The 26,066-nt window shown below is 36.1% G+C and overlaps 1 protein-coding gene across 42 annotated transcripts in view; it reads left to right on the forward strand.

Moving 5' to 3' along the window:
* The window catches only part of LOC100630731 (disintegrin and metalloproteinase domain-containing protein 5), a 212,597-nt gene that overhangs the window by 151,823 nt on the left and 34,708 nt on the right, over positions 1-26,066 (forward strand). For 19 of the 42 annotated variants that reach the window (XR_011433233.1, XR_011433232.1, XR_011433234.1 and 16 more), the window contains 2 exons: positions 310-466; positions 1,715-1,765. Coding sequence is in view for 18 of the 42 variants with exons in the window: in XM_023630637.2 (XP_023486405.2) it covers positions 310-466; positions 1,715-1,765 (208 nt within the window). In the remaining 24 variants the exon portion in view is untranslated. Of the gene's footprint in view, positions 1-309; positions 467-1,714; positions 1,766-18,207; positions 18,470-18,858; positions 18,907-20,652; positions 20,810-26,066 lie in introns of those variants that run through there. The other 23 variants (XR_011433239.1, XR_011433246.1, XR_011433243.1 and 20 more) reach the window with 5 other exon arrangements.

Below are 26,066 nucleotides of genomic sequence, written 5' to 3' on the forward strand. Positions count from 1 at the left end.
GAGTAGCTGTGTCAGAAAGAATTTAAAGAAATGTTTGCAAGTATTAAACGTGTGCTTCATGAAAGAGCATTACCTTCAATCAAATAAATCACCATGTGGTGGAAGGTTGAAAGCTCAAAAACATCAATAAAGTATTACTAACAGCCCATTATATGTCGGTTTAGTTTTTTTGGATTTTATTGTATTCATAATGTATATGGATGAAATGTTTAGTGTCTGGGAGTAGTGTTGGTAATGATATCCAATCCACGTTTTCATTTGGTTAATAAAATCTCTGACATAATTTGAAATGGGTATTTTCCATTCTAGGTAGAAGTTATTTGGAGGAAAGATCCAGTCTTTCAAAGCACCGATTTCAACTCATTTTCTACATTTTTCTACCTGTGCTCATCATTACTGCTGTTATTTCAATAAAGCGGAAGAAAATAAAAGAGCTATGCTACAGAGGGGAAACTGAAAGTGACAGGTATATATTTATTTATATATAAATATATATATTTTTTTACTCATTAAATTAAATAAGTCAAGAAAAGTATTCATGTTTCATCAGGAATAATCTAAGACTACAGGTAAAGCAATATAAAGAGAGGCCCAGGGATACATTTCAAACCAGTTTGGTGTCTTTCATGTTTTTTTCTAGTTTTATTCATCACTAAAACTATTCATTTTACCACAAGTATCACTTTAGGAGGAGAAATGAGTGCCAAGGGTATTGTGGAGGTTTATGCAGCTCTTATTCCACTGTCTATGTTTAAATAGTCCATGTTGTCCTGTGCTTCATGAGAATAGGTAATACTGCATTTCAAGGGAACTTTTAAAAAATAGATTTTTTAGACACAGACTCTCAGACCAGTGGTAAGCAATGTTATTAGAACACCTCTTTCAAGTAGAGATAATATCTATGCAACTGCCTCCATAATATTTATTTTCCTAAATATCAATATCGCTAATTTGTAAAGTCATCTTATTAACTAGAAATTACCTGTGTAGTTCATAATATCAGGTTAGGAGACTGGAGACTGGATTATGAAATGAGAAAATTAGGTTTATCCTGAGAAAACTTGGTTTTAACTCCTAAATCTTGCATGTAAAAACTATGATATCTTAAGCAAGTGATTTAATCTTTATGTTCTTAAAATTATTCTCTGTAACTCTATAAAATGGGAGATAATGATAGCTTTCCAATGTATCAGAAACTTTTGCGTAGACCAAATTAATAAGTGGAATCACCGTATTATCTGTAATCAGTTACAGAGATATTTAAACATCATTATTGAGCCCCTTATTCATAATTTACTATATTTTTCCCCAGAAGAATTTACCTCTACTTTTACCTTCCAAGAATTGATAGGAAGAGAAGACATGAGTATGTGTTATGAGAGGAAGAAAAAATATGTAGAAATATATAGAAAAATTAGTTGAAATTCTTGACTGCTAGTTTATGGTTTTGGCTTGCTTGACTGAGGAGTTAGAGATATCCCAGAATCAGGGAGCCTGACTGTACAATGTGGGTTTATAACATACATACTGAATAAACATAAAATAAGGATGAGAGAAATTAATCCACAAAGCAAGGTGATGTTTTGTTGGAAGGAGATGTTTCATTTAATCAGTCACTGTGTTTCTTTGAAGAACATTCTTCATTCAAATGGTCACTTAATTGTTCAAGACTTAAAATTTCTCCGCTTTAAAATAAAGTTTATCGATTTTCTAGATCTGTGTCAGAAGAAAGCAGCAGCAGCAGCAAGTCATCCCCCAACGTGAGGTGAGCGTAGAGCAATATCTCGATGACCTTTCACTGCCACATAGGCAGAGGGCTGATATAAGGGATGCCATATGTGCTTATAGTTATTCTATTATCTCAGAAAAAATTATAATTAATAAGATAGAACCTTGGAGTTTTCATCCATTTCACTGTTTTAATTCATCTGGGAAAGTAAATGTAGAGATCAGACCATGGAATAATCAAAGACAAAAGCAGATATTCAGCATTTATTATCAGTATATAAAAATTTCCCTTGCTAAATAATGGATAGAAAATAAAAAGAGAGAATATTTCATATAGCATCCAAAATTATTTTTCAAGTTCTCTCTTCATCCTTGCTATACAAAGTTTCACAGTGACTATGATATTCATGTAACGATTATTGAGATACATTTATGAACTGAGGAAATTCCTAAATTTAAGAGAAGCATTAGTAAGTATGGACAATCACCATTCTAATCCTATTGTCAAGGCACACTCTTTTAGGTTCTACAAAAATTAGGCATATCTCTACTCTCTAGGCAAGGCTATACTTTAATCCTTTTAATCACAATGAAATGCATTATATCGGACAGAGAACAACCAAATGTGTTTTTTTCTCATTCTAATGTCTATCAAAAAGATAGGAAAAGAAGAATTAATTGCTCTCAAAGACAGTGGATAGAAAGAGATAATTAAAGAAAGAGCAGAAATAAATGAAAAGTAAAATAACAGAAAAAAATAAGTAAAGACAAAAGCTGATTCTTTGAAAAGATTAAAATAATTGATAAAAGTTAGCCAATAGTTCAAAATAAAAAGAGAAAGGATATAAATGACTGATATCAGGTAATAAAATTGCCTACTTTTGATCTTTTGGGCATTAGCAGAAGAGAGGATACTAGTAACTTAAAATCAATAAATTTAAGTTTTTAGATGGAATACATACATTATTCCAAAAATATGTCTTTGCCAAAATAGAATAGAGAAAAATTGAAAATATGAATATGCCTATATAAAATAAAGTTCTGTCAAATATAATTTAAAACTTTCTCAAAGTGGGTACCTGGGCATACTCTCTGTGGCATGCATCAGGAACACGAGAGCCCAGTCAAATTAAGCCAACACTTGCTCAATCATATCATTTTACATTGTGTTGGACAAATAAGTCACCATACCAAACTCAACATCAATGAAGGGATGTGTGTGATATGCTCCTCACTCTAATAGGCAGTACTAAAAAGTCACTTGGCAAAGAACTTAGATGAATAATCATGTACCAGGAAAAGAGTAAAGAATTGGGAACAATAATTCAAATGATTATATCCTCCAAATACTTAAGGAAGAAGTAATACTAATCTTATCCATACTTATCTGGAGAATATAAAAAGAAGAAGAAGCATTTCCCAAGTTTTCCATAAGGCCAGCCTAACTTTAAATACCAAAACTTGACAAAGGCACTATTAGAAAGGAAAATTATGGATGAGTTCCTGATTAGCAATTCTAAACAAAACATTTTCCAAGTAAATCCAGCTAATATAGTAAAGCATAATATATCATAGCCATGGAAGGAAAGGGTGATCTAGGAATGAAAGGTTGTTTTAAAGTTAGAAAGCCAATGTAATGTAATTCACAATATGAGGAGAAACTGAAAAATTACATGATAATTTCTATAGATGAAGAAAAAATATCCTTTCACCATAAACATTCCCAGTTAACTTGTGATAAAAGGAAGCTACAGTGTGACAAAGGGAATCTGAAAAAAAAAACATACAGCAAACATTATAGTTGATAGAGAAACGATGAACGTTTCCTCCCTGAGATCAGGAGGATGTCCATTGGGAGCATTTATTTTCAACATTGTATGGCTGATCCCAGTCGGTAAAACAGGGTAAGAAAAAAAAAAAGAAAGACTGGAAATGAAGAAGGAATACTGTCATTGTTTGCAGATGATATGTCTGTGTACATAGAGAATTCTAAGAAATTACAAAATAATTAGAATTAATAAATGAATGTAATAAGATATCTGGATACAAGGCCAATAGACAAAAATTAACTTTACCTCTATACAAGCAACAAACAATAAGAAAATGAGAACTGAAAAACACAACTATATATGGTTGTGTGTGTGTGTGTGTGTGTGAGAGAGAGAGAGCAAGAGAGAGAGAGATACATGGGAATATATGCAATGAATTATGTGTAAGAAATTTACACTTGAAATACAAAATATTACCGTGGGAATTTTCAGAAGAGCTAAATCAATTGAGAAGTATAGTATATTCAATATTTTAAGATATAAATTCTTCTCAAATTGATCTATAGTTTAATGCAATCCTAAAATAAAAATTTCAAAATTATTTTTGATGGAAAATTACAAATTGATTTTAAAATTTTTGTGAAAACAGATGGAATTATAATAGTCAACATAATCTTGAAGATGAAGGAAAAACTTAGAAAACTTGCACTACCTGATACCAACACTTTCCATTAAGTAATTCAGAAAATACAGGGTCTGCACAACGATAAACAAATAGACTAATAAAAAAATGGAGAGTCCAGAAAAAGACCCACAATATACACCCATTTTATTTACTGCTATATTTGGTGCTAGGCACCACTGCTATTTAGTGGAGAGAAGGATGATTTTTTCAACAGTAATGAGGGTCGATTATATATCTACATGGGAAAAATAAACTTGCACCAGTATGTCATACAAGAAACAAGAGTTAATTCAAGATGGATAATACAACTAAGTGAAAAATAAAGCTTCCTAAAGAAAATGTAAGAAAACATATTCATAATCTTAGGTTAGGCAAAGATTTTTCAAAGAGGATACACATATAGTCACAAACTAACCATGTCAGAAAATATTGATAAATTGTCTTCATTAAAGTTAAGAAGTTTTAAAATGATGTCAGCCAGATAGCAGAAGAGGAAGCCCTGGGCCCTCCTTCCCACCACAAGCACACTGATTCAACAATTCATGGACAAATTCCCTTTGTGAGAAATCCAGAAACTAGGTGAAAGGTTCTTGAACCCCAAGTGAGCACAAAAGTAGCACACCAAAGCCAGTAGGGAAATTCAAGACCTGTTTTTACATAATCCCTATGTCTTGCATAGTGCCATATGATCAGGAGGCAATCTCCCAGCTCCCAGCTTTCTGGGGAGGGAAAGAGGTGGATCCTGTAGCCAATGCCCCAACTTTTCCAGGGGCTAGCGAGTGGACTGGCTTCTGTTTAGCCTGTCTTGGAGCACTGATGGCACCTGGCATAATATAGCTACCTGGATCCAGTGAGAACAGAGATGGTGGTTTGGGCTGGCAGTTGCCATAGCCCCATAACCCCTCTCCCTGGTTCAGCACTGAGTGAGTGAATGAAAAACCACAGATTTCCCTGGAGGAGATGAGATGTACCATGAATCTGATGCCCACATTTTTCTGGGGGCTACCAAGAGGACTGACTTCAATCTAGCCTGTCTTGGAGTGCTGATGAGAGCCGGCTGTCTGAGGGACAGTCTGAATAGAGATGTCAGTTTGATCTAGCATACAACTAGTCACTCTAGTTGGCTATACTTATGTCAGACAGATATTGTCAAAAACTGTCACAAGAAACAAAGATTATATACATTATTTACATTATATGATGATAAAAAAGCTTAATTCACCAGAAAGAGATAAGAATTATAATATATGCACGCAAGATCAGAGCACCTAAATATATAAGCAAAATTGAAGAGTGAGTGGAGAATCAACAGCAATACAATACCTTACTTCAATGCCTCACTTTCAATAATGGACAGAACACCCATACAGAAAATCAGTGACAAAACCACAGACTTGAATAATGCTTTAGACAAAATGGACCTCAAATATGTATATGGAATATTTTACTCAACAGCAACAGAATATACATTCTTCTCAAGTACACATGGAATATTCTTCAGCATAGTTGATGTGTTAGGTCACAAAAGAAGTCTTAACAAATTTGAGAAAATTTATATTATACTACATATCTTTTCTGATCACCATGGAATGGAACTAGAAATCAGTAGCAGAAGGAAAACTGGAAAATTCACAGATATGTGGAAATTAAATAATGCATTCTTGAACAAGCAATGGATTAAAGAAAAAATCAAAAGGGAAATTAGAAAATGTCTTGACTCATGGCTGAGAATATGGCAGCATAGGAGGACTCTGAACTCACCTCTTCCCATAAACACAACAAACTTAAAACTATCCTTGGAATAATTACCCCTGAGAGAGAACTGGAAACTGGATAAAAAGAACCCTCTCAATAAGGGACAGAGGTAGAAGAGGCAGAAATACCTTTCTGGAGAGGAAAAAGCCACATTCTAGCCACTGTGCTTCATGGCTGGGAGCAATCTTAAGGTATGAAGCTTTCCCTGGAGGAATAGGAGATCTGAGTAGGAGAGTTCTGCTACAGTAAGCAGCTTTTAATTTTTCCAGGAAAGATTCACACTGAGCTCACATCTGTTGCCAATCTTCCTTTCTTTCTTTTTTCTTCCCCAAAGCCCCAGTACATAGTTGTATATTCTAGTTGTAAGTCCTTCTAGTTCTTCTATGTGAGTCAGCACCACAGCATGATTAGTGATGGATGAATGGTGCAATTTTGCTCCTGGGAACCAAACCTGGCCCACCAAAGCAGAGCAAGCTGAACTTTAACCATAGGCAATCAGGTCTGGCTCAATAAGCAGCTTTTGAACTCAGAAAAACTGAGGTGAGTGTCATAATATCTGGCTTTGCTGGCTATCAAATACAATGAGGTATACCCCCAGAAAAGCTATTGAACATAAGAGAAAGAAATGCCTGCTCTTAAAGGGCCCATACACAAGTTCACCCACTTCAGAAAGCAAAACAAAATCACCATAAAGGTGCACAACGCTTTGGTGGAAAGAGACTCACTTGATAGGTTCTGGGTGCATCTCAGGGAGGCAGGAGGCAGATAGAACCACCTTCCCAGGAACTGAGACACTGGCGGCAGCCGTTATTGTAACCCACTTCAGGAATGCTGACACAGATGCTGGCAGACACCATTGGAGTTCTTCCCCTGGCCTGTTAGCACAGGGCTTTGCCACAGCCACTAAAGCACCAATTTAATCCAGCTCAGCTAGGGTGGACAGCCTACCCTAGGGACTGCCCCACCTACCAGCAAGCCCTCAGGCAACTTTGGGCCTGTGTAGGCGGGGTATGTGGGACCTCTGCAGCAGGGTGAGTGGATCTGCCTCTGTGGGTCAGGGTGTGCATAAGGGGAAGGCCTGCATTGATGGAGTGTGTAGCCTCTGCAGCAGGGAAAGTGGGTCCACTCCAGCTGGGCAGGCATGTGCACGGGGCAGGACTGTGTTGACAGGGTGTGTGGACCTGTAGATGGTGGGGCTTGTCAGCTGCAGCAGACTTTTGCTTGTCAAACAGCCACATAGGGGATCTTCCCCCGCTTCCAAAGCCTGTAACAACTGTGTGCTGCCACACTTGGTGTTGGCCTCATCCAGCTGCACTACTGAGAGAGCTGGCAATAGCCTTGCAGGCCAGAGGCCTATAGCAACTGTGAGCCCCTAAGCCTAGAAACCAGCCACACTGGGGCCTACTTATTTAACAGAAAAACTGCAGCACGAATGTGCTATTAGACCTTGCAGCCAACTGTACTGGGAGTCCCCACATGCAATAAAGTGACTGAAGGGACTGTAGCAACCACACACAGCTGAATCCTACAACCAGCTGTCCAGGTGGACAGCCTAGCCTCCCTGTGCACCTGCAGCAAGAGCAACCTGACCACAACAAAAGGACACACACAGCCCACACAGGGGACACTCTTGGAACATTAGGAACTGGTGACAAGAGGGAAGCACATTGCTGGGCTTCATAAGGTATCTATTACAAAAGGTCAGTTTACAAAAATCAGGAGATGTAGCTGATCTACCTAATACACAGATGTAAACACAGAAGAATAGGCAAAATGAGGAGACAAAGGAATATATTCCAAATAAAGGAACAAGACAAATCCTCAGAAAAAGAACTAAGCAAAACAGAAATTAATAATCTACCTGACAAAGAGTAAAACTAATAGTCATAAGGATGCTTACTTCTCTTGGGAAAAGAATTGATGAATACAATGAGAACTTCAACAAAGAATTGGAAAATATAAAAAGAACCAATCAGAAATAAAGAATACAATACTAGAAGTGAAAATTCACCAAAGGGAATCAATAGCAGAGTAGATGAGACAGAAGAACAGATCATGAGCTAGACGAATGACTAAAGGCAGTCGCCCAAGCTGAACAGAAAAAAGAATTAAAAAGAATGAGGACAGTCTAAGGGACCTCGGAGACAGCATCAACACACTAACATCCATATTATAGGTGTCACAGAAGGAAAAGAGAGAGACAAAGAGGCAGACAATCTACTTGAAGAAATAATAGCTGAAAACTTCCCTAACCTAAGGAAAGAACCAGACATCCAGGTACAGGAAGCACAGGGAGCAACAAAAAAAGATGAACCCAAAGAGGCCCACAGCAAGACACATTATGATTAAAATGTCAACAACTAAAGATAAAGAGAGAATCCTAAAAGCTGCAAGAGAAAGGAAACAAGTTACATACAAAGGAAACCCCATAAGGCTATCAGATGACTTCTCAGCAGAAACCTTACTGACTAGAAAGGAGTGGCATGACATATTCAAAGGATTGAAAGGAAAACACCTACAGCCAAGAACACTTTACCCAGCAAGGCTGTCATTCAGAATGGAAGGAGAGATAAGAGTTTCCCAGACAAGCGAAACTTAAAGGAATTTATCACCAAGAAACCAGCCTTGCAAGAAGTACTAAAATGTCTTATTTAAGTGGAAATGAAAAAAACACAAATAAGAATAAGAAAATTATCCAAAAAAAAAAACCCTGGTAAATGCAAATATATACTAATCATAGCAGATCAACTACCTACCAAGCTAATATGAAGGTCAAAAGACAAAAGTGCTAAAATTATCTACTTCCATGATAAGAGGTTAATGGATACACACATACAAGAAAAGAGGTCAAATATGAAATAAACATAAAATGTGGGGGGTGGGGAAGAGTAGAGCTTTCAGCAAGAGGTCAAACATAGGAGACCATCAACTTAATATAGATTAGTAACTATATGTAGGTTATTATATATGAAACCCCTGATTATCCCAAACCAAAACCCTACAATAAATACAGAAAAAGTTAAGAGAAAGGAACCCAAACATAATAGTAAAGAATATCATGAAACCCCAGAGGAAGAGAGCAAGAGAAGAACCAGTAAAACACTGAGGAAAAAAAATGACAATAAGTACATGCTTATCAATAGTTACTTTAAATGTCTGTGGACTAAATGCTCCAATAAAAGACATAGGGTGGCTAATTGGAAAAAAGAAGATCCACCTATATGCTGCATACAAGAGACACAATTCAGATGTAAAAACACTCCAAAACTAAAAGTGAAGGGCTGGAAAAAGATGCTGCATGCAAATGGCAAGGAAAATAAACATGGGGTAGCAATACTTATATCAGACAAAATACACTTTAAAACAAAAACTGTAACAAGAGACAAAGAAGGGCACTACGTAATGATAAAGGAAACAATCCAACAAGAGGGTATAATACTTGTAAATATCTATGAACCCAACATAAGAGCACCAAATATATAAAGCAATTATTAGCAGACATAAAAGGAGAAATGAAGAGTAACACAATAATAGTAGGGGACTTTAACATTACTTCAATGAATAGATCATTGAAACAGAAACTCAATAAGGAAACATTGCCCTTAAATGGCACATTAGATCAGCTGGACTTAGTAGATATACACAGAACACTCCATCCAAAAACTGTAGAATACCTATTCTTTCTGAATGCACATGGAACATTCTTGATGTTAGATCACATATTAGGTCACTAAACAGGTCTCAATAAATCTAAGAAGACTGAAATAATACCAAGCATCTTTTCTTACCACAATGGTATGAAACTAGAAATCAACTGCAGGAAAAAAAACTGGAAAAGCAAAAAATATGTAGAGATTAAACAAAATGCTACTGAACAACTATTGAGTCAATGAAGAAATCAAAGGGGAAATCAAAAAACTCATGGAGACAAATGAAAATGAACATATGACATGACAAAATTTATGGGATACAGGAAAAGCAGTTCTAAGAGGGCATTTTATAGCAATACAGGCTTACCTCAACAAAGAAGAAAAATCTCAGATAAGCAATCTAATAGTGCCCCTAAAGGAACAAGAAAAAAAAAAGAGCTAACAAAGTGCAAAATCAGTAGAAGGAAGGAAGTAATAAAAATCAGAGTGGAAATAAATCAAATAGAGACTAAAGAAGAAATAGAAAAAAATCAATGAAGCTAAGAGCTGGTTCTTTGAAAAGATAAAGAAAATTCACAAACCTTTAGCTGGGCTCACCAAGAAAAAAACAGAGAGCTCAAATAAATAAGGTCAGAAATGAAAGAGGCAAATTACAATGGACACCTTAGAAATACAAAAGATTGTAAAAGAGTACTATGAAAAGTTATATGCCAACAAATTGGATAATCTAGAAGGAATAGATAACATCTGAGAATCATACAGGCTTCTAAAGCTGAATTAAGAAGAAATAGAGATTTTGAATAGACCAATCACCATTAAGGAGATTGAAACAGTAATCAAAACCTCCAGGGGTTAATAAAAGTCCTGGAGGCTGGCCCCATGGCCTAGTGGTTAAGTTCAGCATGCTCTGCTTTGACAGCCCAGATTCAGTTCCTGGGTGCAGACCTATACCACTTGGTAGTGGCCATGCTGTGATGGTGACCCACATACAAAATAGAGGAAGATTGGCACAGATGTTAGCTCAGGGTGAATCTTCCTCACCAAAAAAATAATCATAATAAAAGTTAAAAAATAAATAAAAATCCTGGCCCAGATGGCTTCCCTGGCGAATTCTACCAAGCATTCAAAGAAAACTTAATATATATTCTTCTCAAACTCTTCCAAAAAGTTGAAGAGGAGGGAAGATTCCTTACTTATCCTAGAAGGCCAACATTACCCTGATATCAAAACAGACAAGGACAACCAAAAAAAGAAAATTACAGGCCAATATCACTGATGAACATTGATGCAAAAATCCTCAAAATGCTAGCAAATAAAATACAACAATACATGGAAAAGATCAAACACCATGATCAAGTGGAATTTATTCCAGGAATGCAGGGATGGTTCAACATCTGCAAATCAATCATTGTGATACATCACGTTAACAAAATGAAGAATAAAAGACACATGATCATCTCAATAGATGCAGAGGAAGCATTTGACAAGATCCAACATCCATTTATGATCAAAACTCTGAATAAAATGGGTATAGAAGGAAAGTAACTCAACATAATAAAGGCCATATATGACAAACCCACAGCTAACATCATACTTAATGGTGAAAACCTGAATGTTATCCCTCTAAGAACAGGAACAAGACAAAGATGCCCACTTTCACCACTCTTATTTAACATAGTATTGGAAGTCCTAGACAGAGAAATCAGGCAAGAAAAAGACATAAAAGGGATCCAAATTGGAAAGGAAGAAGTGAGACTGTCAGTATTTGAAGATGACATGATTTTATATATAGAAAACGCTAAAGAACCCACCAAAAATCTGATAGAAATAAACAATGAATACAGTAAAGTTGTAGGGTACAAAATCAACATTCAAAAATCAGTTGCATTTCGATACACTAACAACGAAATAGCAGAAAGAGAAACTAAGAATACAATCCCATTTACAATTGCAACAGAAGGAATAAAATACCTGGGAATAAATTTAACCAAAGACATGAAAGATCTGTACACTGAAAACTATAAAACGTTGTTGAAAAAAATCAAAGAAGGCACAAAGAAATGGAAAGATGTTCCATGCACGTGGATTGGAATAATTAACATAGTTAAAATGTCCATACTTCCTAAAGCCATCCACAAATTCAATGCAACCCCTATCAAAGTTCCAACAACATTTTTCATAGACATAGATGAAAGAATCCTAAAATTTTTATGGAACAACAAAAGACTCCGAGTAGCCAAAGGAATCCTGAGAAGAAGAACAAAGCTGGAGATATCATAGTCACTGACCTCGAAATATGCTACCAAGCTATAGTAGTCAAAACAGCATGGTCCTGGCACAAAAACAGATGCAGAGATCAATGGAGCAGAATCAAGAGCCCAGAAGTAAACCCACCCATTTAAGGATAGCTAATTTTCAACAAGGGATCCAGCAATATACAATGAAGAAAGGAAAGTCTTTTCAATAAACAATGTTGTGAAAACTGTACACGCAAAAGAATGAAAGTAGGCAATTATCTTACACCATACACAAACTCAAAATGGATTAAAGACTTGAATATCAGACCTGAAATCATGAAACTTCTAGAAGAAAACATAAGTATTATGCTCTTTGACATCAGTCTTAGATAGCATGTCAGCAGGATATTTTCCAATACCATGTCTCACCAGGCAAAGCAAACAAAACAAAAAATAAAGAAATGGGACTACATCAAACTAAAAATCTGCACAGCAAAGGAAACCATCAACAAAATGAAAAGACAACCTAACACTTGGCAGAAGATATTTGCAAATCATATATGTGATAAGCAGTTAACATCCAAAATATATAAACAACTCATACATGTCAACACCAACAAAAAACCAAGCAACCCAATTAAAAAATGGGCAAAAGATCTCAACAGACGTTTTTTCAAAGAAGATATACAGATAGACAACAGGCACATGAAAAGATGCTTAACATCACTAATTATTGGGGAAATGCAAATCAAAACTACAATGTTATCACCTCACACCCTTCAGAATGGTTATAATTAACAAGAAAAGAAATAACTCGTTTGAGAGGATGTGGAGAAATGGGAACTCTCATACACTGCCGGTAGGAATGCAAACTGGTTCAGCCACTATGGACAACAGTATAGAGAGTCCTCAAAAAATTAAGAACAGAACTACCATATGTTCTGGCTATTCCACTTCTGGATATTTATCCAAAGAACATGAAAACGTTAATCCTTAAAGATATATGCACCCCTTTGTTCATTGCAGCATTATTCACAATAGCCTAGAACTGGAAACAATCTAGGTGCCCATCAAGGGATGTATAGATAAAGAAGATGCATATACTCATGATGCAATACTACTCAGCTATAAAAAAAAGAGGAAATCTTGCATTTGCGACAACAAAGATGGACCCTGAGGTTATTCTGCTAAATGAAATAAGTCATACCGAGAAAGTCAAGTACCATATGATCTCTCTCATAGATAGAATATAAAAACAACAACAAACAAACACATAGATACAGAGACTAGATTGGTTGTTACTAGAGGGGAAGGGGAGAGGGAGGATAGAGAAAGGGGTGACTGGGCACATATGTATTGTGATAGATGGTAATTAGTCTTTGGGTGTAAACAAGTAGTTTACACAGAAATTGAAATATAATGATGTACACCTGAAATTTTGTATAATGTTATAAACCAGTGTTACCTCAGTTAAAAAAGAAAATGTCTTGAAACAAATGAAAATGGGAACACAGCATAACCAAATTTATGGAATGCTGCAAAAGCAGTATCTTAGTGGGAAATTTATATCAATAAAGGCCTACATTTTTAAAAATTAGAAGGCTCTTAAGTAACCTAACTTTACACATCAAGGAATTGGAAAAAGAAAAGCTATGCCCAAAGTTAGCAGAAGGAAGGAAATAAAGATTAAAGCAGATATGATGAAATAAAGAGTAAACAAGCAATTGAAAAATCAACAAAAGCAAGTTCTGTTTCTTTAAGAAAATAAAATTAAGGGGCCAGTCTAGTGGTGCAGTGGTTAAGTTCGCTCGTTCTGCTTTGGTGGCCTGGGGTTTGTTGGCTTGGAACCTGCATGTGGACCTATTCACCACTTATCAAGCCATACTGTGGCAGGTGTCCCACATATAAAATAGAGGAAGATGGGCATGGATATTAGCTCAGGGCCAATCTTCCCCAGCAAAAAGAAGAGAAATAGTGGCAGATGTTAGCTCAGGGCTAATATTCCTCAAAAAAATAAATTGAATTGATAAACTTTTAGCTAAACTAACACAAAAAGAGAGAAGTCTAATGTAAATGAAATCATAAATGAGAGGAGATGTTACAACTGATGCTACAGAAACAAAAAGGATCATAAAAGTTTGCTATGAACAATTTTATGCCAACAAATTAGAAAACCTCAAAGAAATGAATAAATTCCTAGAAGCATACAACTAACCAAGAGTAAACCATGAAGAAATAGATAGTGAGCAGATTGAAAACAGGTAAGGATGTTGAACCAGTAATCAAAAACCTCCTAAAAACCTTCTGCACAGCAAAGGAAACCATCAACAAAACGAAAAGACAACCTAACAATTGGGAGAAGATATTTGCAAACCACATATCAGATAAGGGGTTAATATCCAAAATATACAAAGAACTCATACAGCTCAACAAGAAAAAATCCAACAATCCAATTAGAAAATGGGCAAAAGATCTGAACAGAGATTTCTCCAAAGAAGATATACAGATGGCCAACAGGCATATGAAAAGATGCTCGACATCATTAGCTATAAAGGAAATGCAAATCAAAACGGCAATGAGGTATCACTCACTCCGGTCAGAATGGCTATAATTAACAAGACAGGAAACAACAAATGTTGGAGAGGGTGTGGAGAGAAGGGAACCCTTGTTCACTGCTGGTGGCAGTGCAAACTGGTGCAGCCACTATGGAAAGCAGTGTGGAGTATCCTCAGAAAATTAAGGCTAGATCTACCATATGATCCAGCTATTCCACTGCTGGGTATTTATTCAAAGAACTTGAAAACACAAAGGCATAAAGATACTTGCACCCCTATGTTCATTGCGGCATAATACACAATAGCCAAGACTTGGAAGCAACCTAGGTGTCCATCAAGGGACGAGTGAATAAAGAAGATGTGGTATTTATACATGATGGACTACTACTCAGCCATAAGAAATGATGAAATCTGGCCATTTGTGACAACATGAATGGACCTTGAGGGTATTATGCTGAGTGAAATAAGTCAGAGGGAGAAAGTCAAATACCATATGATTTCATTCATAAGCAGAAGATAAAAACGACAAAAAAAAACACACATAACATTGGAGATTGGACTGGTGGTTACCATTGGGGAACGGGGGAGGGGGGAGGGCAAAAGGGGTGATTAGGGTCACATGTGAGGGGATGCACTATAATTAGTGTTCGGGTGGTGAACATGATGTAATGTATACAGAATTTGGAATATGATGTACATCTGGAAAAAAAAAGAAAATGGAAAAAAACCTATGTAATCTGAACTAAATAACTTAAATACAGGACGGCTTGTGTTCTCATGGAGGATCAATCTATCAAAAGTGTTGGAAGAGAGGCATCTCCTTTTTTGTAAAACTAAATGTCTATTTATTGAAAACAACACATGTAAATAAAACAATGTATATAATGTACATATGCATATATCCAAAGAAAAAATATATATCCAAAGAAAGAAAAAAAGAAAAAAGCTCCCAAAAAAGAAAATCCCAGGACAGATTGGCTTTACTGGTGAATTCTAACAAACATTTAAGGAAGAATTTCTTTAATTCTCTGCCAGTCTTTCTCAAACTCTTCCAAGAAATTTTAAGAGGAAGGAACACTTTCAAACTCATTTAATGAGGCCAACATTTACCCTGATACCAAAAACTAGACAAGAACACCACAAGAAGAGAAAACTGTAGGCTAATTATCTGTTTAACATGGATGCAAAAATCCTCAACAAAATACCAGCCAGCCAAATTTAACAGCACATTAGAATGAACATACCCCATGATAAAGTGATATCACAGGAACGCTAGGATGGTTCAACATACAAAAATTAATCAATATGATATATCACATTAACAGAATGAAGAATAAAAATGACAAGATCATTTCAATAGATACAGAAAAAGCATTTGACAAACTTCAAAACATTCTTATGATATAAAATTTTAAAAAATTAAGAGTAGAAGGAAATCACTTCAACATAATAAAGGCCACATATGAGAAGCTCACAGCTGGTATCATAGTGAACAATGAAAATCTTAAAGCTTTTCCACTAACATCAAGAGCAAGAAAGGATGCCTGCGATCACGACTTCTATTCAACCTAATACTGGAAGTTCTATCCAGAGCAATTGGGCAACAAAAAGAAATAAAAGGCATCTAAATCAGAAAGGGAGAAGTAAAATGTTCTCTGTTTTCAGATGACATTCTCTTATATATAGAAAAACCTAAAGACACCACAAAAAATTCTTAGAACTAATAAATGAAATTAGTAAAGTTGTAGGTTACAAAATCAACATACGATAACCAATTGCATTTCTATACTAACAATATACTACCTGAAAAGGAAATTCAGAAAACAATTCCATATACAATAGGATCCAATAAAAATAAAATACTTAGGAATGAACTTAACTAAGAAGGTGAAAGACTTGTGTACTGGTAAGTACAAGATATTGATGAAAGAAATTAAACAACACACAAACAAATGGAAAGACATCCTGTGTTCATGGATTGAAAGAATTAATATTGTTAAAATGTCCATACTACCCAAAGTTATCTACAAATTCAATAAAATCCCATCAAAATTCCAATGACATTTTTCATAGAAATACAAAAAATACCAGTTCTGAAATTCACATGGAACCACAAAGGACTCTAAATACCCAAAATATCTTGAGAAAGAAGAACAAAGGCGGAGGTATCACACTTCCTGATTTCAAAATATATTGCAAAGGTACTGTAACTAAAACAGTATGGTGCTGGTATAAAGAGGATAAAGACCAATGGAACAGAAGTGAGAGGCCAGAAATCAACTCACACCTATATGGTCAACTGATCTTTTTTTTTTCTGCTTTATCTCCCCAAACCCCTCCTGTACACAGTTGTATATCTTAGCTGCAGGTCCTTCTAGTTGTGGGATCAGCTGATCTTTGAAAATGATGCCAGAGTACACAATGGGGAAAAGATAGTGTCTTCAACAAATGGTGTTGGAAAGCTGGATATCCACGTGCAATAGAATAAAATTGGACCCTTACCTTACATCATACACAAAAATCAACTCAAAATAGGTTAAAGACTTAAATGTAAGACCTGAAACTGTAGAACTCCTAGAAGAAGACATAGGGAAAAAGCTTTATGACATTGGTCTTGGCAGTGATTTATTCTTTAGATTGACTCCAAAAGTATGGGCAACAACGGCAGAAAGTAGACAAGTGGGACTGCTTATCAAACTAAAAGACCTGCACAGCAAGTGAAACATTCAACAGAGTGAAAGGGCAACCTATGGCATGGGAGAAAGTATTTGTAAACCATGTATCAGGTAAAGGGTTAATTGCCAAAATATATAAGGAACTCCTACCATCAATACCAAGAAAGCTAATAACCTGATTTTACAGTGGGCTAAAGACTTGAATAGACACTTCTCCCAAAATGTCATGCTAATGATCATCAGGTCTATGAAAGGATGGCCAATGTCACTAATCATCAGGGAAATGCAGATCAAAACCACAATGAGGTATCACCTATTAGAATGGCAATTATCAAAAAAGCAAAAGTCAACAAATGTTGGCAAGGATGTGTAGAAGTTTGAACAATTTTACACTGTTGGTTGGAATGCAAAATATTGCACTCACTATGTAAAACTGCTGGAGAGTCCTCAAAAAATTAAAAATAGAATGCTATATAATTCAGGAATTCCACTTCTAGATATTTTCCCCAAAGAACTGAAATCAGGGTCTCAAAGGAATAGTAGTATTCCTAAATTCATTGCAGCACTATTTACAATAGCCAAGATATAGTTACAAACTAAATGTACATCAGTGGATGAATAAAGAAAATGTTGTATATACATACAACAGAATGTTGTTCAGCCATGAAAAAGAAGGAAGTTCTGCATACGTGACAACATAGATTTACCTTGGGGACATTATTCTAAGTGAAATAAGCCAGTCACAGAAGAACAAATGACTGCATGATTCCACTTATATGAGGTATCTAAAATAGTGAAACTCACAGAAACAGGGAGTAGTATGGTGGTTGCCTTGGGTTGCAGGGAGGGGAAATTTGGGTGTTGCTAATCGATGAGAAGTAAGTCTTAATTATGCAAGATGAATAAGTTCTAGAGATCTTCTGTGTACAACATTGTCTCTGTTGTTAAGGATACTGTATTGTATACTTAAACATTTCTTGAGAGTAGGTCTCATTTAAGTGTCTTACCACATCACAAGAACATTTTAAAAAATTTAAGAAGTTTTGCTTCTCAGAAGACACCCTTATGAAAGAGAAAAGGGAAACCACAATGGGGGAGAAGGTTTTTGTAATACGTATTTCCAATAAAAGACTCATATTCGGAATTTATACAGAATCCCTAGAAATCAATGACAAAAAGTGGGTGAACCTAATACGCAAAATATTTGAAGAGACACTTCACATAAGATAATATTGAAGAGGCTCAAAACGTGAAAAATTGCTCAACATCATTACTCTTCAGAAAAAGGCAAATTAAAATAAAAGTGAGAGTTCTCTACACCCCTGTAAGAGTGGCTAAAATCAAAAGTGACAACATCAAGGGACGGTGAGCTTGTCAAGTATGAGGACTCTCACACATTGCAGGTGGGAGTATAGGTTGGTACAGCATATTTTTATTACTGTTTTAGCAGTTTAGCATCTTCCAAAGTATCAGATTTCAATTAAATTTATAACTTTTATTTTCATTTTTAAAACTATCATACTTATCATATTTAAAGTTTATATTTATGTTAATATCAACTCACCATTTATTTCCTAGAATTTTGACAAAGGGAATTTCCCATGAATTTTGAGTTTAATTATCTAAAATATTTTTCTTTCTTTTTCCATTTAACTTGAAGTTGATTGTTGTTCCTTCTCCCTTCTTTATACTTTTAACTTTACGTCTTATCCTCATCTTTTCCAACATCAATGATCTATATATAGAGAGATTTCTATATATTTAAAATAAACTGAATCAAAATATTTTTTGGATACATCGATAGGGACAATTGACAAAAAGCTTCTGAAATTTATGTGAAAGGAAAATAGAGGTATGTAGTAAACTTCAGTATTAACTAACAATGAATTAAAACATAGAGCTGTTTATTTTCAGAAAGCACCTTTCTGATTTTTAACATGTTATCAAATATTTATTAAAATATTTGGTAGATATATGAATTAAGGATAAATTCTCATAATCAGAGTGCCCAAAGTAAATTTCTAACAATGTAGATGCATATGTTCTTAAGTTCTTTTCTAAGAAAAACATAAAAATACTTATACTTTTCAGATTTTTGTGCTTAGAGACTAAGGACAACTTTTCATATCTTAAACTATATGCCCATATCATCATTTTGAATACATATAGTATTCAATTTAAAAATGCAAAATAATTTATTTAAAAATTCATTATTATGAATATTTAGACTACTTCTAGTTTTTCGTTGTTACAAACACCCTGTAATAAACATCCTTACATGCATGCACATTTTGGAACAATTTTCTTTCCAGTTATAGCCTGAGAATAAATCTCTAAAAGAGAGATTGATCAAACCATAAATATAATATGTACACTTTTGTTGTGTTTTGGTCTCTATTGACAAATTACCTGGTTTTAATGATCACCATCAATCTGTTTGTATCAAGTTGTAACTTTTATAAGTTATTTATTTTCAGTCAATTGGACATGTGAGTGATATACTTTCTGAGCTGTAGCATTTCTTAAATTTTACTTTCTTTTACTATCCTATTGAATTTTGTTTGTTATTTTCCACTGTCATTTGGTAATAAGCTATTTCTGTAATGAGTGTGGTGTAGAAATAGAAAATTCATAATATAATCATATAGGATTAGAGGCATTTTTGAGATTCCCTTTAGTATGAGGGATGCTTAGGATATTTTTACCTTCTCCCATCTCCTACTCCATTGATTTTTCTGTTTTGTAAGTTGAGATTTTAGACCTAGCCTTCTGTTAATAAATTCCTATGTTTTAAACATTACTTATGTTGGTTCCAAAAATATTTTGTCATTTTCAGTTTTGTCCTTAAGTTGACAACAAACATTTTGAATTCATTTTATGCTTGACTGGTTTCATTTTTAATAATTCTGAAAGATGATTTTAGATTTTAATTACATTAAGATCCTTTTCCAACCAGAGACGTTGGAATGCCCAAATCTTACGTTGACTCTTCTCTCCTGACTCTCCTCTCATTCAATAAATTGTATGTAGATGTAGGTGTGTGAATCATTCTGCTTCTTAGTACAGTAGTAACAAGTAATAAACATTCATTTAAAAGTATAGGTATGCAAAAGAATGAAATAATCACTGTCATTAATCTTAGCACCTAAGATGATCATTGTTAAAATATTTCAATATATAGATGTACACGTGTGTATGTGTGTGTGTGAGTGGGCATGTATGTTGCTGTTTTTATCTTTTATAAAATGTGATTGACTTAGAATTACCATAAGCTTTTCTTTTTTTGTTTTAAATTAAAATCTATTTACGTACTTAGAATGGAAATTTCAAGGCACTATGCTTTATTGAACTAAATAGTTACCCAACATAGACAAACACTTAGGGTATTTTAGAAAGCCACTTCTATTACAAAACTAAGAATATTTGCAGTTTAGGTAGCAGATAGTTGTTTTTCCTGGAATTAGTTTTCATTTTCTTGATCCTTCCCCTTTGCTTACCCATGACTTTTAAATTTCTTGTGTGAGAAATGTGATGGTTCAAAGAAAGAAAAAAGCAACACTGGTATTTTGTTTGTGTTGAGTTTTGTTTTCTCTTACAGTAACAGTCTCTAAGAACCTTGGCCTGGAGAGAGGATAGTGCCAAATAAATCATCAGAAACTGGCCTATGTCAAGAAGGAAAAAACATAATTTCTCTGTTACCTCTGTTGTCACTGCTGAGGGTTAAATTATGAAATAATAAATCATCTGCACCTGAATTATGTCCAGTGTTTACTCTGTATTTTCACTCCCACCTTCCACCCTATCTACTCCAACTTGACTCCAGAAGAGGCTCTGAATCAGGTCAAAGCAGCCTAAGACCCTCATCTCACGAAGCCAAGAGGTCTTGCCATTCAGCCTTATAACCCAAGGATAGAAAGTATTCCCTTTTCCCTTCTGCTGTTTAGGTTGACCTGAATCTCCCTCCCCGAGTCTCACCTCCTTGCTTCTCTTCAGAGCTCCTATCCTGTGGTTAGCCTGTGCCTTGTCCCAATGGCATTTATTCAGATAGGATCTGAATCCAATCTTTCTCTTGTTGCTCCTTCTCCTTTTTGAAAACTGTATACCTGCTTTAGTGTATTGAAATATCTGTTTACCAAGAGTAGATGTATATTGAAGCTAAGGAAGCAAAAGCATCAGGGCCACATACTTGCATAGGCTCTGTTCAAAGTCATGGACCTAATCTCAGGGAGAATTCATCAAATTTTATGTAGTTCATGCTCCACTAAACCGGCATCTTCCAGTTCACCAGCTCCCTTGGCATTGGTGTGCTGGAGCCAGTTCATACCAGCTTAGAAGAGCTCATCATTAACATTTTAGAAATTTGCTCTTATCAGAAAAAAAGGCAAGTGTGGCTAGGATGTGGAGAAATTAGAACTGTTGCAGACTGTTGGTGGGAATGCAAAATGATGCAGCTGTTATGGAAAATGGTATGGCAGTTCCTCAAAAAATTAAAAATAGAACTACCAATGATCCAGCAAACCTACTTCTGGATATTTGTTCAAAAGTATTGAAATCAGGATCTCAAAGAGATATTGGCACTTCTGTGTTCATTGTAGTATCATTATAGTCAAGATATGACAACAACCTAAATATCCATCAACAGATGAGTGGATAAAGAAAATGTGGTATATGCATTCAGCAGAATATGATTCAGCCTTATAAAAGAAGTAAATTCTGTAATATGTCACAATATGAATGAACTTTGAGGACACCATGCTAAGTGAAATAAGCCAGTTTTGTAAAGACAAATACTGAATCATTCTACTTATATCAGGAATCTAAATAGTCAAATTCGTATAATCAAGGAGTAGAATGGTGGTTGCCAAGTGCTGAGAGGAGGAGGGAAATGGGGAGTTACTAGTAAATGGGCATAAGGTTTCGGGTAAGCAGGATAAATAAGCTCTAGAGATCTGCTGTACAACACTGTACCTACAGTTAACAATAATGTATTGTACACTTAACAGTTTAAGAGGGGAGATCTCATTGTGTTTTTACCACAATAAAATAAAAAAAATTCAGAAGTTTTGCAAGTCAGTTGTTAAGCAACCATTATTGAAAACATTAAATTATATAAATTTAGGCAAATTAAAGATTAACACTCAAAACTTACCATTTCTTAATTCTATAATTACATTTTACTTTAGGTTATGTCTATTGTATCATTATGGTAGAAATAGTATATTACGGTGTGCTACTCACATCTCTTCCCAACTCTATCTCTAAAAAGGTCAAGCAGTAACTTGAAATTGGCCTTTACTGAAACGGATAAACCTATAAATCTGGGCTTTATTTTTTTTCCAGAAACACAATTGGATGTATCTCAATTCCTTCTGTTTTTCTCTCCAACACCTTATTGGAGGTGCTTTTCTATCACAGCTTTAATCTATCCCTAACTCATCCCAGACAAGAATAGCCAATTTGATAGGGTTCCTAGGAAGTTTGACATGGGTTGGGAGAGCTATGTATATATAGCTATGCTATAGCAGGCAAAGAAGATGTATTTCAGATCTGCTTTCTGTTATGGATAGCGGAGAAGCTGCTAAGAGGTACTATGTTGTACCACCAAAAACAACGAGGGTGCAGAGTCTGTTATCAACTTCACCCTGTCTTTAAGGCTGTTCAGATACTGATGAGCTGGGAAATCTGAGGAGAAGAACATCACGTGGGGCAAAATATTTACCAGCTGTTGTGATTACCCAATTCATTATAAGCAAAATATTTAAGTGTCTGTGGGCCAGGGTGAGTTTGGGAATTCTCATAAAGTAGCATTTCTACTTTCACTGATGCTTACCCTGAAACTGTAGAAAGAAGTGAGGAGCAAAGAAAGATTCAAAGATGGGGTAGAAATGTCTTGCAGAAAAACCTTTTTGGTTTTAGATTTAAAAAGGGAGGTAGATACTGCTGAAAGAAAATATTTTGCTTCCTGGAAGAAAACTTCTCTACTACTCATAATTCTGTACAAATTATGTAAAAGGCCAGTGAAAATTGGGAAATCATGTAGTTGTGTAATTAGGGAACATAGGGTTTAGTAATTCTGTATTTATCAGTCAAAATCTGTGCTGCTATGCAAATGTACTCTGGTATGAAATCTTTATTTAATAATAGGTGTAAGTTTTCGGAAATCAAAATGTAAAACCATTTCCTCATTGCTTACTGCTTTGATCCCTGACATTTTTCTGAAATTATTCTGGTAAAATCGTCACATACCTCTACAGTATTATATTCCGTGAATTCCTTTCAGTCTTCTTTTTTTGTTATTTATTTATTTTTTTTTGCCTTCTTAGTTGATATTTGATTATTCCTCCTCTGAAACTTGCTACTTCTATCATTTCTGAAACATTTCCATCTCTTCTGATTCCTAGTTGTATATCTATGTCGGAGAATTCTTTCATAATTTACTTTATTGCCAACCATCTATTTGTCCTTAAATGTTGGTGTTACTAACCGTTGACTTTCATCTCTTTTCATTGCATACTGGTAGTTCAGTCCATATGCCTACCTAAATTCCTAGTAGGCTCCTGATGAACTGGACACAGATTACCAAAATAATTCTTGGTGGTGGTTATACCTCTCCCTGAATGTGTTGTACAAGGCCATTTTTTGAATTCCTGGGAAAAGGAAGAGCCCTACTTAAACAGGTAGAGTTCAGGTCATGTAGCGTACTCACATGTGGACCACCAGAGGAAAATATATGGACCTTGCCTGCCTCTCCAGAATTACAATTAGAAACCAGGGCAAGTTCCCAAGGAGAATGATCTCATCTATAGTTTGATACTTGAGATGATCCATAATAACATTCCCCCCTTTGACTCATAGCTTTAGCTGAACACAATTTAGATGGATTCTGATGCATAACCCCTGATTGCAGGTCTGGCACTTTTCCTGGGCAGTGGATTCTGTCCTGTATTTGATGACTAGCTATCCAGGCTTTTTCAGTCTGGGGGCTCTGTATTCTCAGCATGTGACTCCAGAGTTTCTTTCAAAACTGAAGTAGGTGTGGAAAACTCATACCTGCCCACTAACTATCTCTAACTGGCAGTGACGCAAATTCATTCTCATGGTCTATTGGCCCAATCTAGTTATAGCCCTAAGCTAACTTCAAAGGAACCCAGAAAAACATCAGGAGAATTCATGGAATATTTAGTGAGTGCTACTGTCCCCTACCATACTGTGAAATAGAGAAACTAAGGTTGTGCCAACTGTGACTAGGCATAGGCCTGCCCATGGTTCCCGTGATAGAAGACCTTCTTCTAAAGCACCCTTTGACAACGCTAAGGTCGTTGATGTGGCTAATGCTCCCCTTGCCTCCCTCCCCATCAAGTCCCTGTCAAATCAGTTTGCTAGTTTCCAAGTTGGGTGCCAAATAAATCTCTGAGGTACATTGACTTTGGAAAAGTGCCATTGCTGCACTGACAAGGCCTATAGCCATTTCTAAAAGTTGGTCACCCTGGAAGCAGATAAGTGTGTACATGTGTGGCAGCCATGGGAATGTACCTAGCAGTCCTCCTACTACAGAAAGTATGAATGATGAAGGGTCTGAGTGATGCAATCTGAAATGCATCAGTGCGTTTTTGTCAAGGCCACACTTCCCATGGTCTGCTCCCAACCAATGATGGAACTTGGTAAGAGACACTAAGGCAGGCATTCTTGTGAGACTCAGGACTCCTCTGACAGCTGGCTCTGGCCTGAAGACTCCCCAACAGTCTTGCTGAAACTTCCTGACATTGCGTGGACCTTCCTTAAACGATGTGAGCCCTAGACTGCTCCTATCCAGTTTGCTTCCCCTCTGTCCTTCACTTGGGATCAGACTTGCTCTACTGTCTGACAGCTTTCTCAGCCTTTTTATCTTTCCTACCCATTTTTCATACAGTGGTATTCCTCCTAATAAAATCCTTGCACATTTAGTCCTGTCTTAGCGTCTGCTTCTCAGGAGATCCAGATTAAAACAAGTAATAATGAAAGTATTATGAGTAAACCCATGGTAAGATGCGGATTTGGCCTGGTTCACCTAACCCTACAAGGAAGGAGTGACGCAGGTAGTCCCTACCCCAAGGTGGCAGTACAGTACTAAAAATTTCATGGCCACAAAGAAAAATGTCCCAGTAGAGGGGAAGGTGGTGGCAGATGCAATAAAGCAGGCATTTAAAATGAGAGGAGTTAGCTGGCTACTGCTAAGTTTTATTGATGCCCTGCAGAGGGATAATAAGAGAATGAAGGCTAACAAGCAGTTACTGGCTATGTTTGAGAGCCAGAGAGTCTCAGTGGTAGCTTTCAAAGAGCCCCTTATCAGTCATAGTTGAATGGCAGACACAGGTGAAGGGCAGGCAGGGGACCTATTTGTTACTGTTGCAAGTTCCAGAGACATGTGAATACTCAGCCAAAGGAGCACTGTTAGGCTAAGGTCATGGCACTGTGGGGAAAATGTGGGATCCTGAAAACTGGAAAGACTTCTGGATGTATGCTCCTGAGGATGTTGATTCTATTGCACCAACCTCCTGAGCTCACTGGTTGGAAACCATTACGCTTGAAGATGCTGCAGAAACTTCTTCCCCACAAGGCAATGAGTGCCCCCCATTCCCATCCCATAGGAGTTTCCCCACCTCCTCTTCTGACTCCTAGGCCGACAGTTAGGGTTAAATCTCATCATAGCACAGCTGGAGACGTGCTGGCCAGATGGTGGTGCTTAGCTGCCAGAATTAAAGAAGCCATAATGATATTGTAATGTCTGTTGGTGGAGGATCTTCCAAGGGGACTTGATTCATAAGTAGTTTTGGAGGCAATAAATAGAGGATTGTGGCTATTAGATGCAAAATACATTGGCAGCCAACTAGGGAGTCATTTAACATCTGTAATAAAGAGAAAGCAAGAATGGAGGAGCAGGAGGCTGAGGACTGTAACCTCAATAAAAAGCCACAATCCTTTGATCAGTTCCAAGACCTGAACCAGCTTTCAGATCTGAAACCCAATGACTGA

The sequence above is a fragment of the Equus caballus genome, chromosome 27 (assembly GCF_041296265.1).
Source record: "Equus caballus isolate H_3958 breed thoroughbred chromosome 27, TB-T2T, whole genome shotgun sequence".
Taxonomy (NCBI): domain Eukaryota; kingdom Metazoa; phylum Chordata; class Mammalia; order Perissodactyla; family Equidae; genus Equus; species Equus caballus.